General features: G+C 38.4%; 2 protein-coding genes across 8 annotated transcripts in view; both read left to right on the top strand.

The window, feature by feature from the left end:
* The window catches only part of LRRC9 (leucine rich repeat containing 9), a 96,890-nt gene that overhangs the window by 33,291 nt on the left and 47,969 nt on the right, over nt 1–15,630 (top strand). For 6 of the 7 annotated variants that reach the window (XM_016186492.2, XM_060174875.1, XM_060174877.1 and 3 more), the window contains 3 exons: nt 3,871–4,003; nt 7,088–7,210; nt 8,208–8,323. In XM_016186492.2, the coding sequence (XP_016041978.2) occupies nt 3,871–4,003; nt 7,088–7,210; nt 8,208–8,323 (372 nt within the window). The remainder of the gene's footprint in view (nt 1–3,870; nt 4,004–7,087; nt 7,211–8,207; nt 8,324–15,630) is intronic. The other variant, XM_060174874.1, reaches the window with a different exon arrangement.
* Nucleotides 1–15,630, top strand: part of JKAMP (JNK1/MAPK8 associated membrane protein) — a 415,429-nt gene that overhangs the window by 394,282 nt on the left and 5,517 nt on the right. The gene's annotated exons all lie outside the window — the stretch shown is intronic.

The raw sequence follows: 15,630 nt of genomic DNA, 5'->3' as shown, positions 1-15,630 counted from the left end.
GCCTCTCTCTTTCCCTAGTAGGGTGTGTCTCTGGGTAAGCGGAGCTCCAGGACACATTGCTGGGGTCTTCAGTCTAGGGAAGCCTGGCCAGCATCCTGATGACATCTGGAACCTGGACTCTGTTTCTTAACTTGACCTCTAAGGATAAGACTGCCACAAAGTTAAAGGTTACCAATCTACCCGTTTTCCTACATACAGCATCAGTGACTCATTGTTAAGAGTCTAAAAATGAGGTAAATTAATTGCTCAGAAAAATCATCATACAGAATGTGGAAGTTAAAATAAACTAGACTTCTGTCATGATGTGTACATGCTGAGTAAGATAAATAGTTATGCTCTGCATTATTTGATAGGTGGAATTCAGTTTAAAAGACAGCTATATAATCAGTTTAGAAGGACTTAGCTTAGACTGGTAGTGTCTTTGTAAAGCAGAGGGCTGTCTGGCATGAGGAACACCAAATATTTTCTTTGATATATAAGGACTTGGTCACAAATCATAGGGAATATCATTTTTCCACTTTGACTTTCTCCAAAATGTACATGTTCAGCAAATTTATCTCTTGATCTCTGCCCTGGCATCCTAGTACTGTAATTCCTTTATGGTTTGTCTGCTTTATTATTTTATACAAATATACTTAAAAACTAGTCATCAGTCTTTTGCTCATAAGCAACTTTGAGACTTCTTTCCTTATTTCTTTTTATTTTTTTATTTTTTTTAAATTTTTTTCCTCCTCCAGGGTTATTGCTGGGCTCAGTGCCTGCACCATGAATCCACCGCTCCTAGAGGCCATTTTCCCCCCCTTTTGTTGCCCTTGTTGTAGCTTCGTTGTGGTTATTATTATTGCCCTTGTTGACGCAATTCGTTGTTGGATAGGAAAGAGAGAAATGGAGAGAGGAGGGGAAGACAGAGAAGGGGAGAGAAAGATAGACACCTGCAGACCTGCTTCACCGCCTGTGAAGCGACTCCCCTGCAGGTGGGGAGCCGGGGGCTCGAACCGGGATCCTTACGCCGGTCCCTGCGCTTTGCGCCACATGCGCTTAACCCACTGCGCCACCGCCCGACCCCCTTCTTTCCTTATTTCTAATAGTGCTGTTATTTCATTTCTGACTAGGTTCAAAGTCTTATCTTTGACCATTCTCTTTTCCATTATTCTCACACCTAATAGTAACCATTTCTAGTGATTCTTCCTTTACCATGTCACTTGCATCCTTCTTTTTTATTGTGTGCCACCACCTAGAATATTCCTTCTAATTTATACTAGTAGCTTCCTAATAGACAACTTTGCCCTTGATCTTGCTCTCCATTCATTCCACATTTGACAGTATGACACATTAATCTCTCTTAAGTTCTCATTATAGCATACAAAAGGCTATGCTTATGATGAAAATGGCTTCTTATTACTTAGGATAATGAAGTCCAAATCTCTCTACCCAGCATTTAAGACTGCTTAAATCAAGATTTAACTTAACTCCCTATTAATAATATCACCTTAATACATCTCCCTTAATCACTTCAGTTTAAAAAATTGGTAAAAAGAGCCTTTTGTTTGACACATCTTTTTTTTTTTATTTAAGAAAGGATAAATTAACAAAACCATAGGGTAGGAAGGGTACAACTCCACACAATTCCCACCACCCAATCTCCATATCCCACCCCCTCCCCTGATAGCTTTCCCACACTCTATCCCTCTGGGAGCATGGACCCAGGGTCATTGTGGGTTGTAGAAGGTCGAAGGTCTGGCTTCTGTAATTGCTTCCCCACTGAACATGGGTGTTGACTGGTCGGTCCATACTCCCAGTCTGCCTCTCTCTTTCCCTAGTATGGTGGGTCTCTGGGGAAGAGGAGCTCCAGGACACACTGGTGGAGTCTTCAGTCCAGGGAAGCCTGGCCGGCATCCTGATGACATCTGGAACCTGGTGACTGAAAAGAGAGTTAACATACAAAGCCAAACAAATTGTTGAGTAATCATGGACCCAAAGCTTGGAATAGTGGAGAGGAAGTGTTAGGAGGATACTCACTGCAAACTGTAGTGTACTTCTGCTTTCAGGTATATATTTTGCAGTAGTTTAAGGATACGTATGAACATATGCTCTCTCTCACAGAAACTGGTGTATATCTAGGTTTTGGGACTTTGTTAGAAAGTGAACCCCCTGAGATGGAATTAGAGTACTATCAAAGGAAAGGTCTCACCTGAGTAATGAAGCTGAAGGGTTGTCATTCCACATGTGAAGTCTCTGGACACAGTCTGAAGTGAAGCATGTTGAGGTAGCAATCGTTGCGTTGATTAGGTTGTGATCAGCAGATGCAATATTATTTGATATGGATTGGGAGAGGCATACGGGAAAGTGGGCCCTATCCAAGGGTTCCAGGACTGGGGGAAGTAGGGGCTCTATAGTGGAGATGTGAGGTTCCTGCTGTCTTAGGGTTCAAAAAGACAATCGATAGTTAATGTTATCATCACATTATTTGGTAATTGGGTTAACTCTGAAAAGTTCTTTTGTTAGGGTTTGCTGTACAGTACCCAGTATCTTGTATACAGCTGTGCTATTGGTTGATTCTGATCTACTTGGTCTAGGCTTTTGAGGGAGTCCGCATATCAAATACACAGCCTATATATTAAAAAGATTCAGTCTGTACCTTAAAAAACTTCGAGACATACAATTAATTTCCCCCTCTCATATTAATTAACTAGTGATTTATATGACTGCATTTTACTAGGAGTGTACATAAACACCATTCCCACCACCAAAAGACTGTGACCCATCCCTCCCACCCACTCCCACCCCCACTGGCCCAGGAAGCTGCATGTCTACCCCTCACCACAGGGCGTATGAGTCATAGGCAATTCAGTATTTATGGAAAATATATTTATATATAATTTTGGCTACTAATTTTAAATTAGTAATTTCAAACTTCTGAGTTAGTACTATACCTTGTCACTCTATACCTTGGTTTCGTGATGACTGTACAAACTTACTTCTGTCCTTGGAAGATTATATATAATCTCTCATAGTTCTTTTGTACTGAAAAAAAGGACAGTTTTTGGCTTGTTTTTGGATCTTCTGTTACTGCAAATAATATGAGTATTTCTTTCTTTCTTTCTTTCTTTTTTTTTTTTTTTTTTTTTTTGCTTCTAGGATTATTGCAGGGGCTCTGTGCCTACACTATGACTCCACTGCTCCTGACAGCCACTTTCCCCTGTTGTTGTTATTGTTGGATAGGACAGAGAGAAAATGAGAGAGGAGGGGAAGACAGAGAGGAAGATAGACACCTGCAGACCTGTTTCACTCCTTGTGAAGCAACTCCCCAAAGGTGGGAGCCAGGGGCTCAAACCAAGATCCTTGTGCTTCATACTATGTGCGCTTAACCTGGTGCACTACTGCCCAACCCTCATATGGGTATTTTTTTTTTTTTTGCCTTTGTTGTTGTAGCCTTGTTGTGGTTATTATTACCATTGTTGATGTTGTTCATTGCTGGATAGGACAGAGAGAAATGGAGAGAGGAGGGGAAGACAGGGAGAGAGAAAGACAGACACCTGCTGACCTGCTTCACCACTTATGAAGTGACTCCCCTGCAGGTGGGGGCCGGGGCTCCAAGCAGGATCCTTATGCCAGTCCTTGTGCTTTGTGCCATGTGCACTTAACCCATTGCGCTACCGCCTGACTCCCATAAATTTTAAATATATAGTTAGCTTTACAGAAGGAAGTTGTACCTGAATATTAGCTACTACATCTTTTCACTGAATCTGACCTGTAATTTTTCTTTGCACAAACCTATAAACATAAAATAATAACCACTGTATTAAAGTTGAAGTAGTGACAATTTTGTAAGATATAAAAAAATTCAAACTTTTATTTTTTTCTTTCTAGCTCCCTCTCAGAAAAGAAGCTGCTATTTTATCTAATAGCCTAAGTATATGTGAATGTCCCAGAATTGAATTTCTACAGCAAAAGCACAAAGATGAAAAGAAAAACTCTGTTGAGTATGAATTCTTCAGACATGGTAATACAAATATGCTGTATTTCTGAATGTTTCTGAGTCAAAATCATTATTTTTTTCATAACTTTTCCTTTTTATCTTTATTTATTTATTGAATAGAGATAGCCAGAAATTGAGAGGGAAGGGGGTGATAGGAAGGGAGAGAGACAGAGAGACACCTATAGCTTTGCTTCACCACTCACAAAGCTTTCCCCTTGCAGGGGCTCGAACAAGGTCCTTGTGCACTGGAACATGTTCACTCAACCAGGTGCACCACCACCCAGACCCCATAAAACTTTCCTTATCAACCTGGAAGACTTTTGAAACTCTTCTATTTAGTAGTTACTGCTGTAGTGATACATGACTTCTTAACATTAGTCATATTGTTAACTAATATGTACTGTCTGCTGCATCAGCATTTATAAGATGAAACTCAGCTGTTATTGACATAAAATCAAATTTATAGAATACACTTTCCATAGTCTGCTTTTGCTCATTAAATTGTGTCTCTAAAATAAATAAATATATATATGTATAATGTGTGTGAGTGTATAGTACACATATACACACCAGATACTTGAAAGGAAAGAAAAAGAAACTTGCTTTGCTTGTGTAGTAATTATAGAAAGTATCCAGGAGGTAGACCTTATTTATCATTAAATATTATAAAATAAGAAAACCTAGTTATAAATCTAAAATTACTGAAAACAAATCATGAAGTATATGAATATATAAGCTGCTAGAAAAAGATCAGCATTTGCTGTTTAATTTATTCACAGTTTTGAGTAATTTATATGCATCTAGAATAGATAGAAATAGAAGTACATGGTCCTATTTGTGTGGCACTTCTGGGAGAGCTTCTCTGGAACCTACAGATTGGAGAAATAGACCGTATTATCATGTTCTCTTTTGCCTCATCTTCTACTATTCATTCTTCAATTACACTAGTATTTATTAAAGATTAGACAGCTAGTGGATATTAGGAATATGGTCTATGCAAACTAGACAAACTTCTCCTTTATGGTGCTTACAAACATGAATGATCATGCAAATAAATGTAAAAGTATAACTATTATAAGAGCTACAAAAATGATATTTTTCCTCCTCCTCCTCCTCCTTCCTACTACCAGAGTTACTGCTGGGGCTGGACGCCTACATGTGACTTTGCTGTTCCTGGTAGTCTTTTTTTCTTTTCTTTTTCCTTTCTTATAAAGACAGAGAAATTAAGAGAGAAAGTGAGAGACAGAAAGAAAGACACCTACAACATTGCTTCACTGCTCATAAAGATTCCACCCCCCACCCCCGCAGGTGGTGGCCAGGTGCTTGAACTCAGGTCCTTACACAAGGAAATGTGTGTGTGCTCTACTGGGTTCCTGCCCAGTACCCAAAAGATGAAGTTCTAATATGTTCTACTAAAGAATATAAATTAAGAGAATTAATCAAATGAGATATTAAGGGAAAACAACTTTTTCCCTGCTAGAATTATTGCTAGGGTTCGATGCTAGCACTATGAATCCACTGCTCCTGGTGGCCATTTTTCTTTTCTATTTTATTTGATAGGGCAGAGGTAAATTGAGAGGGGAATGGGTGATAGAGAAAGGTGAAAGACATCTGCAGACCTTCTTCATCATTAGTGAAGTGTCACCCCAGCCAGCAGAGGCTTGCACCTGGGTCCTTGTGTGCAGTAACATGCACTCAGCTAGCTGGGCCACCACCAGGGCCTGGGAAATCAACATCCCTATCCATTCTGCTAAAGATTGAGTAGTCAAAAATTCGGTTCATTGATAAGAATTGTTATAAGAATGATGTTCTAGATTCCAGACTATGTCTCCGGTAAAATAATTTACGCTAAACTATTGACTTTGATTCAGTCAACAATGATCAGATTAATGAATCTAGAAAGAATTCTTATTGTTAAAAAAAAAGAAGCAACTTGTTTCTTTTTTCTCATCTTCTTCGTTCCCGTCCTAAAAAAAAAAATACTCACAATGTTTTTCTAATTTTTTTGAGGTGCCAGGGTTCTTGCACATGTACAATTTCACCAAATTCACTCTACTTCAGATAGAGAGAAAGGAAGAGAGGGAAAGATATCACCGCACTGCTCCACCATCTGTGGAGTTACCCTGATGCCATGGTGCTCCCCTGTGGTACCAGGGTTTGAACCTAGGACTTCATGCATGGTAAGGCACAACCTCAACTGGGTGAACTATCTTCTAGTCCCGTCACAATATTTTTGTAAATCCTTCTTGTGTATGCTTTCCGAAAACAGCTAGGTTCCTCCCGATTCACACTTTATATCTTAAACAAAGTAAATAAAAGCATGTCTCATTGCATGTAATTAGAAAATTATTTGTGAGAGTCAGTGACTCCTAGAAATCCTTGGGATTTAGTAAATCTCAAAGTTTCTAAGAACTCCAATGGGAATAAAAATATTCTTTAATAGCTGAGTAGTTTCTTACCTGGAGGACCACACATATTACCACATACAAGGACCCGAGTTAAAGTCCTTGGTTCCACCTGCAGAGAGGAAGCTTCACTAGTGGAACAATGCTGCAGGTATAGCGCCTTCTCTCTCTCTCTCTCTCTCTCTGCTCTACCTCATCTTCTATGAAAAAAGAAAAAGAGAAAAAAATTAAATTTAAAAAGTGGCTTCCAGGAGCAGTGAAGTGGTCATGCAGTTATCAAGGCCCAATATCAACTGTCATGAAATTAAAAAAAAAAAAAAAAAAGCCCATCCCTTCCATAGTTAGGTACTGAGTGCTACCTATCCCAACTGAATGCTAGATGCTGATGACAGATGAATTTTCACCAAGTTAATAATAACAAATTTCTTGTTTTAAATTATTAAATTAAAAAACAGATTAATCTTTATCTATAAACCTTCACTTGATATTATTAGAAAAATCTTCTTTTTGTCCATTTGTTTTCAGCAAGTATTGAACTCGTATTTTAGATTGAGGAAGATGCTATGTACCATACAGTGACAATTTAGGTAGCCAGGATTTCCGCCACATACAGTATACAGCCAAGTCTGTATCACCAAGGAAGGTGATACACTGAAAAATTATCAAACTGAATTATGAAATGTTTCTGCTTTTTCACATTTAGGCATCCTTCTCATTGCAAAGGTCTTCCTCGGCCAGAGTGTTGAGGTTCAAGAACAGGACTCGATCAGTCAAGCCAACTATCCAACGGTTAATTCAGTATTTATTCCTCGAAAATATTTACTAAGTATGTCAACCAAAAAAGAGTTTTTATCTCTTTGAATACAAAATGTTTAAATTTAATACAAATTTCCAACTAGCAAAGTTTATAACCTTTTCTATAAAAACTTGCTTGTAACTGCTAGCTTCCATTTATCAACTCCCTATTTCAATGACTTTTATGCATGCATACTCTATGAAATAGATTTTCATATAAAATATTACATTTGACATTCACATATCATATACTTTACATATGTAATATGTTTCTGTTTATATATAGTGTATGTGTTACTTATTTGCAAACAGTAAACACCCAGCTTTTTTTGTTCATATAGCTTTAAATAGGACAGATTTTAAAGTAATGCATTTGTCAGGACAATATTATATGATCACATATTATACAAAATAGAAGAAGTGTGAGAAGAATAATATAAATATCAATAAAATTAAACCCAAATAATCATATGTAGTTATAAGGATGATTAATATTTATATTTCTTTTTTTTTGTCTTAGACAATTTAATTTATCCCCTTAGACAAAAAGTAATGGATTACATAAAGTTTTTGGTATATCCAAACATGTTTAACTGTATTGTTATTTTTCTTTTTTTTTATTTATTTAAGAAAGTATTAATTAACAAAACCATAGGGTAGGAGGGGTACAATTCCACACAATTCCCACCACCCATTCTCCATATCCCACCTCCTCCCCTGATAGCTTTCCCATTCTCTATCCGTATGGGATCATGGACCCAGGGTCATTGAGGGTTGCAGAAGGTAGAAGGTCTGGCTTCTGTAATTGCTTCCCCGCTGAACATGGGCGTTGACTGGTCGGTCCATACTATAATATTTATAGAGTTAAGAAATGGAGTGGGGGCATGAAGATATAGAAGAAATAAAACCCTCACCAAAATAGAACTTAATTGAATTTACTGTTTACTAAGTCATGTGAGTGAAAGAAGTACTTCAGTTCTGAAGTGTATTTAATTTTTTTTCTTCTCTTATTTTGGATTTTACTCTAGATTCTATAATAGGACAAAGGAGCTGTGATTGCAGCATGCGACAGTGCAAGTGGTTTGTCTTTGATCATGACCTTGTTTTACCAGAGTACATCGTTGAGTTTGAGTATATTACACTGGTATGAATGTATTATTTATTTATTTATTTCCTTCCATGCATCTGGTTGTTTTGAGATAACATTAATTTACAAGACTATGAATGTCTTAAAAATAGTCTCACAACTCTTTAAAATATGTTTTCATACCACATTCAATTATTAAACCAACATATATTCACCAAAGCCTATTGGACCCATTCACCCTGGCAATCCTCAGAAAAAACAAACCAAAAAAAATAGGAGAAATCACATTCCACAACTTCAGCTAAAACAGTATGGTGCTGGAATAAATGAATCACTGGATCAGTGGAACAGAATTGAGAGTCCAGAAATAAGCTCACACATATACATCTAAAGGGGCCAAACCCATTGACAAAGGGGCCAAAACCATTTATTAGAGAAAAAAAGGTCTCTTCAACAAACGATGCTGGCAAAACGGACAGCCATATGTAGAAAAGTGAAACTAGAGCACCACCTAACACCATGCACCAAAATCAGATGAAAATTGATCAAAGGCCTGGATATTAGATTAGACCAGCTACACCAAAGATGTATTTGGAGATTCAACTGCTTGGGGAGGTGAAACACAAACAAGGTTAAATAAATAGGACTACTTTTGATTACTTCCTTTCTTCCATTCTCTGTTAAGCCCTCTGAAGCTTCTACTTGTTAAACATTTAACATTTTGAAATAGTTTTCTGTATTTTTCTTTTCTTTCCCCCTATATATTATCTCTTTTTAAAAAATATTTATTTGATAGGACAGCGATAAATTGAGAGAGAGAAAGGAGGAATTGCAAGAGAAACAGAGAGACACCTGAAGTATTTCTTCACTTCTTATAAAGCTTTCTCCACCCTCGCAGGTGGGAACTTGGCTGCTTGCACACAGTAACGTGTACTCAACTGGGTACAACATTGCCCAGCCCCTTTTATCTTTAAATGAATGTTACTGATTTTAGAGGTTTATTTTCGGGGTATCTCTCTCTCTCCGGCGGGGTGTCCTCCAGGCGAAAGGTAACGAGCTGGTTCTTTCTTGTTCACGACAGGGGTGACACAAAGTAAAAGACACCAGGGGACTCTTAGCGTGCCTAGAATCTGAGTCCTAGAATCCCAGAATCCTAGAGTCCGTTTATTAGCAAAGTGGACATGAGTTAAATAGAAAAGCAATGAAGTTAATTATTGTTGAAATATGACAGAAATTACAGGTCTCTTAACAGTCAGCATGCCCCTAAGGTAGGGGGCTGGTATGACAGGAATTGATGAGATACAAGACAGTTATTCTCCATGACACAAGCAACTTAATTATCCAAAGGTATTTGAGAGAAGCATAGGGGTTAAACCTGTAGGGTGAGACAGAAAGAAGATGGATATCAAAATGCCATATAGTTTGAAATTTCTCTTGTCTGGGGTCTGAGGTGTGTGATGAAGTGTGTGATAAGGTGTGTTCTTCTGTGATCAGAAGGTGACTTTGAATAAGTGAATCTGTGGCCATGTGGCCTGCAGTTAATGGAGGGAAGTACTGAGGTTTCTGTGGGCCTGAGAGTCAAGAAGGAAATAAACAAGTCTGAGTTTCCCCCCTTATGCTCACCTCGGTTGAGAGAGACTTACCAAGAGGTTATCTTCTCAGACCTCCATCCAAAGACAGGGGTGGTTCTCCCTAAGCTCTATCAGGCTTACACATGTTCCCAACAGTTTATAATACAATTTACAAGAAAATTTTGGGAGTACAGCTTTACTCTAAAATTTCACATTCTGGGGCTGGGTGGTGGTGCACCTGATTGAGCATAACACACATCACCATATGCAAGGACCCAGGATCAAGTCCCCAGGTCCCACCAGCAAGGGAGAAGCTTCATGAGCAGTGAAGCAGTACTGCAGGTGTCTTTCCATCTACCTTGTTCTGTCTTCCCTTCTCTCTCAATTTCTGTCAGCCTAAAAAAATTAGGTAAATAAAATGTCATGTTCTAAGAGATTTCCCCAATAACAGCTTCCACACTGCTATTTTTTCTATATTGAGGTAACATTGGTTTGCAATCCTGACTATGTTTTAGAACAGAGGTTCAAACTTTTCCAATGTTCAAATATTAGCACTTAAACAGATATCATTTAAAATGTTATCCCTATTTTTTTTCTGTCAGCAATTCTGTCCACTTTCTGATTAGGAGATTTTTTTTTTCTTCTTTTATTTTTAAAATAGAAAATATCTACAAAACCATACAGTAAGTGGGGTGAAATTCCACACATTTCCTATCACCAGAGTTCCATATCCCATTCCCTCATTGGAAGCTTTCCTATTCTTTATTTCTCTGGGAGCATGGACCCAGGGTCACTATGGGGTGCAGAAGGTGGGAGGTCTGGTTTCTATGATTACTTCTCTGATGGACATGGGTACTGACAGGTTGATCCATACTCCTAACTTACTCCTATCTTTCCCTACTGGGGCAGGGCTCTGGAGAGATGGGGTTTCAGGGTACAATGGTGAGGTCATCTGTCTGGGTAAGTCAGGTTAACATCATGGTAGAATCTGCTACTTGATGTTTGGAATGTGTATTCCTTTGCTTCCTCCTTTCTTGTGGCACTCAGTTCAGTAGTTCTTGTAAGGTAGGGTTGATTGTGGCAAATTCCTTTAGTTCTTGAATATTTGAGAAAACCTTTATTTCTCCCTCATATTTGAAGGATAACTTTGCAGGATACAATATTCGTGGCTGGAACTCCCTCTCCCTTAGAACTTTGAATATGTCATTCCATTCTCTCCTTGCCTCTAGAGTTTGTAAAGAGAAATCTGATGAATGTCTTATAGCTCTGTCTTTGTATGTAAGTTCTTTCCTTTCCCTAGCAGCCAGCAAAAAATTTTCCTTGTTGTTGACTTTTGATAGTTTCACAATAATTTGCTTTGGCATTGGTCTTTTTTGTATTTATAAATCTGAGAATCCCATCTGACCCAACAAGACAAAAGAGACTTAAAGTGAAAGGATGGAAGACTATCATACAGTCTAATGAACCACAAAAAAGGCAGGAATAGCCATTCTCATCTCTGACACAATAGACTTTAAATTAAATAAAGTAATAAAAGATAGGCAAGGCCATTACATAATGATTAGAGGATCAATCAACCAAGAAGATTTAATGATTATTAATATCTATGCACCCAATGAAGGACCATCTAAATACATCAAACACCTACTGAAAGAACTACAAAAATACATCAATAGTAATACAAGAATGGTGGGAGATTTTAACACCCCACTCTCACACTTAGACAGATCTACAAAGCAAAGAATCAACAAATGAGAATTAAATGAAGAGATGGACAGACTAGACCTCCTGGACATTTTCAGTTTTTCACCCCAAAAAACTGGAGTACACATTCTATTCAAATCCACACATCACATCCTCAAGGAGAGACCACATGCTAGGTCACAAAGACAGTATCAACAAATTCAAGAGCATTCAAATCATCCCAAGTATCTTCTCAGACCATAGTGGAGTAAAGCTAACATTTAACAACAAACAGAAAATTACTAAAAGTCAAAGATTTTTGGAAACTCAACAACATACTGCTTAAGAACTGCTGGGTCAGAGAGACAAGCAAAAAATTCAAATGTTCCTAGAAACATGAAAATGAAGACACAAGCTATCAAAATATTTGGGACACAGCTAAAGCAGTACTAAAAGAGAAACTCATAGCCATACAATCACATATTAGAGAACAAGAAAAAGCTCAAATAAATGACCTTACTGCATGCCTTAAGGACTTAGAGGAAGAGGAACAAAGGAACCCTAAAGCAACCAGAAGGATGGAAATCAATAAAATTAGAGCAGAAATAAACAACATAGAAAATAATAGAACCATACAAATGATCAATGAAGCCAAATGTTGGTTCTTTGAAAAATTAAACAAGATTGAAAACCACTAGCCAGACTCACTAAAAAAAAAAAAAAGGAAAAGACTCAAATAAATAGAATTGTAAATGAGAGGAGATATCACAACTGACACCACAGAAATCCAGGAAATCATGCAAAACTTCTACAAAGAACTATAGGCCACCAAGCTAGAGAATCTGGAAGAAATCCTAGAAACATATGCCCTTCCAAAACTGAACCAAGAAAACTACAAAACCTAAATGCACCAATCACAGACAAAATCAAAACAACATCTTCCCAACAACAAAAGTCCTGGACCAGATAGCTTCACAAACGAATTATACAAAACCTTCGGGAAATAGTTATTATCCATACTTCTAAAGCTTTCCCACAGGATCGAAGAAACAGGAACACTCCCTTCCACCTTCTATGAAGCCAACATTACCCTTGAGCCAAAAGCAGATAAGGACAGAACAAAAAAGAAAAACTATAGACCAATATCTCTGATGAACATAGATGCCAAAATATTAAACAAGATCCTGGCCAAGAGGATACAGCAGTATATCAAGAAGATTGTTCATCACAACCAAGTGGAATTTGTCCCAGGAATGCAAGACTGGTTCAACATACGTAAGTCAATCAATGTCATTCACCACATCAATAAAAGCAAAGCCCAAAACCACATGATTATCTCAATAGATGCAGAGAAAGCCTTTGAAAAAATCCAACACCTATTCATGCTCAAAACTCTACAAAAAATGGGAATAGATGGGAAATTCCTCAAGATAGTGTAGTCCATATATAGCAAACCTACAGCCAGCATCTTACTCAATGGACAGAAACTGAAAGCATTCCCCCTCAGATTGGGGACTAGACAGGGCTGTCCACTATCACCATTACGCTTCAACATAGTATTGGAAGTTCTTGCCATAGCAATCAGGCAAGAGAAAGGAATCAAAGGACTACACATTGGAATGGAAGAAGTCAAGCTCTCACTATTTGCAGATGATATGATAGTATACATAGAAAAACCTAAAGAATCCAGCAGAAAACTACTGGAAGTTATTAGGCAATATAGCAAGGTGTCAGGCTACAAAATCAATGTACAAAAATCAGTGGCATTTCTTTATGCAAACACTAAATCTGAAGAAGACATCCAGAAATCACTCCCATTCACTGTTGCAGCAAAATCAATAAAATACCTAGGAATAATGCTGACCAAAGAAGTGAAAGACTTGTATACTGAAAACTATGAGTCACTATTCAAGGAAATAGAAAATGATACCAAGAAATGGAAAGACATCCCATGCTCATGGATTGGAAGAATTAATATCATCAAAATGAATATTCTCCCCAGAGCCATATACAAATTTAATGCAATATCCATCAAAGTTCCACCAAGCTTCTTTAAGAGAATAGAACATAAACTGCAATCATTTATCTGGAACCAGAAAACACCCAGAATTGCCAAAACAATCTTGAGGAAAAGAAACAGATATGGAGGCATCACACTCCCAGATCAAACTATATTATAAGGCCATCATAATCAAAACAGCCTAGTACTGGAACAAAAATAGGCACACAGACCAATGGAACAGAATTGAAGGCCCAGAACTAAACCCCCACACCTATGGACGTCTAATCTTTGATAAGGGGGCCAATGTATTAAATGGAGGAAGGAAGCTCTCTTCAATAAATGGTGCTGGGAAAACTGGGTTGAAACATGCAGGAGAATGAAACTGAACTGCCGGGATAGCCTGAGGGTACTTCTTCCCGAGCTAGTGCTCTCTGGGTTGGAGAGAACTCAACTGGAGCTGATCTAGGCTGCTGTGTGGGAGAGGGATCAGGAACGCGTGCTGCACCAACTTCCGCAGGAGATACACTCTGGAACTCTCGGAGCCGGAAAGCAATTTCCAAGTGTCTTTAATCAGAAGAGCAGCTGTTTTTATACTCTCCAAGTAGGGTGGAAACAGGATGTGATATAGAGAGGGTGGAGAGAAAAGTGACTGGTGAAAATCAGAGTGTGACAAGGAGGGGGCGGAACAGGCGAGAATCCTATAACTGAACCACCAATGCCCTGGAGTGCTTTATGTAAAAGTGATTTATGTAAATAGACCAAACCTTTGGATCAGTAAATCCCTATATAGCCATATGGATAAGAAGAAGCCAGGGGGAGATGGCAACTACCCAACACTGAACCACTTTATCTCACCAGAAACAAAAGTCAACTCCAAATGGATCAAGGACCTGGATGCTAGACCAGAAACTATCAAATACTTAGAGGAAAACATTGGTGGAACACTTTTCCACCTAAACTTAAAGGACATCTTTGATGATACAAACCCAATTGCAAGGAAGACTAAAGTAGGAACAAATCAATGGGATTACATCAAATTGAAAAGCTTCTGCACAGCCAAAGAAACTATTACACAAACAAGAGACCCCTCACAGAATGGGAGAAGATCTTCACATGCCATACATCAGTCAAGAGACTAATCACCAAAATATACAAAGAGCTTAGCAAACTTAGCGACAAAAAAGCAAATGACCCCGTCCAAAAATGGGCAGAGGATATGACCAGAACATTCACTAAAGAAGAGATCCAAAAGGCTAACAAACACATGAAAAATTGCTCCGGGTAGCTGATTGTCAAAGAAATGCAAATAAAGACACCATCAAGATACCACCTCACTCCTGTAAGAATGGCATACATCAAAAAGGACAACAACAACAAATACTGGAGAGTCTGTGGGGACAAAGGAACCCTTCTGCACTGCTGGTGGGAATGTCAATTGGTCCAGCCTCTGTGGAGAGCAGTCTGGAGAACTCTCACAAGGCTAGACATGGACCTTCCATATGACCCGATAACTCCTCTCCAAGGAGTCTTTAATACCCAACCAAAAAGAAATGTGTACACCTATGTTCATAGCAGCACAATTCGTAATAGCTAAAATCTGGAAGTAACCCAGATGCCCAACAACAGATGAGTGGCTGAGAAAGTTGTGGTATATATACACAATGCAATACTACGCAGCCATGCAGCTATTCTGCCTCTTGGATGAGAATGTTCTGATGCTTTCCTATGTGAGGGAAGTTCCCAGCGAAAGTTGCTCTGAAAAGGGTCTCTGGGTCTTTGTCCTTGTCCTCTTCTTCACATATACCTATCACTCTTACCTTCTGATGGAGTCTGCACTTTCACAGAGGAGGTTTTAGTCTTTCTAAACCATTCCTCTCCCTCATCTTTGAATTGAAAGAGGGGCCTGGCTGTATCTTCTGGACTGGAGATTGTTTCTTCTGAATGTGTGGATATATTTGCTAAGCCTTCTACCTGAGCATTGGTTGTAGTTACGGTGTCTTTTTACTCCCTGGAGTTCTGACTGAAGTTCTTTCAAGAACTTAGTGATCTCTGTTGTAAGTTCATCTTTCATGCGTTTTAATTCCATAGTAACATGCTCTTTTAATTTT

This window comes from Erinaceus europaeus, chromosome 16 (genome assembly GCF_950295315.1).
Source record: "Erinaceus europaeus chromosome 16, mEriEur2.1, whole genome shotgun sequence".
Classification (NCBI taxonomy): domain Eukaryota; kingdom Metazoa; phylum Chordata; class Mammalia; order Eulipotyphla; family Erinaceidae; genus Erinaceus; species Erinaceus europaeus.
The sequence above is the reverse complement of the archived record's forward strand: the minus strand, read 5'-3'. Positions and strand labels throughout refer to the sequence as shown.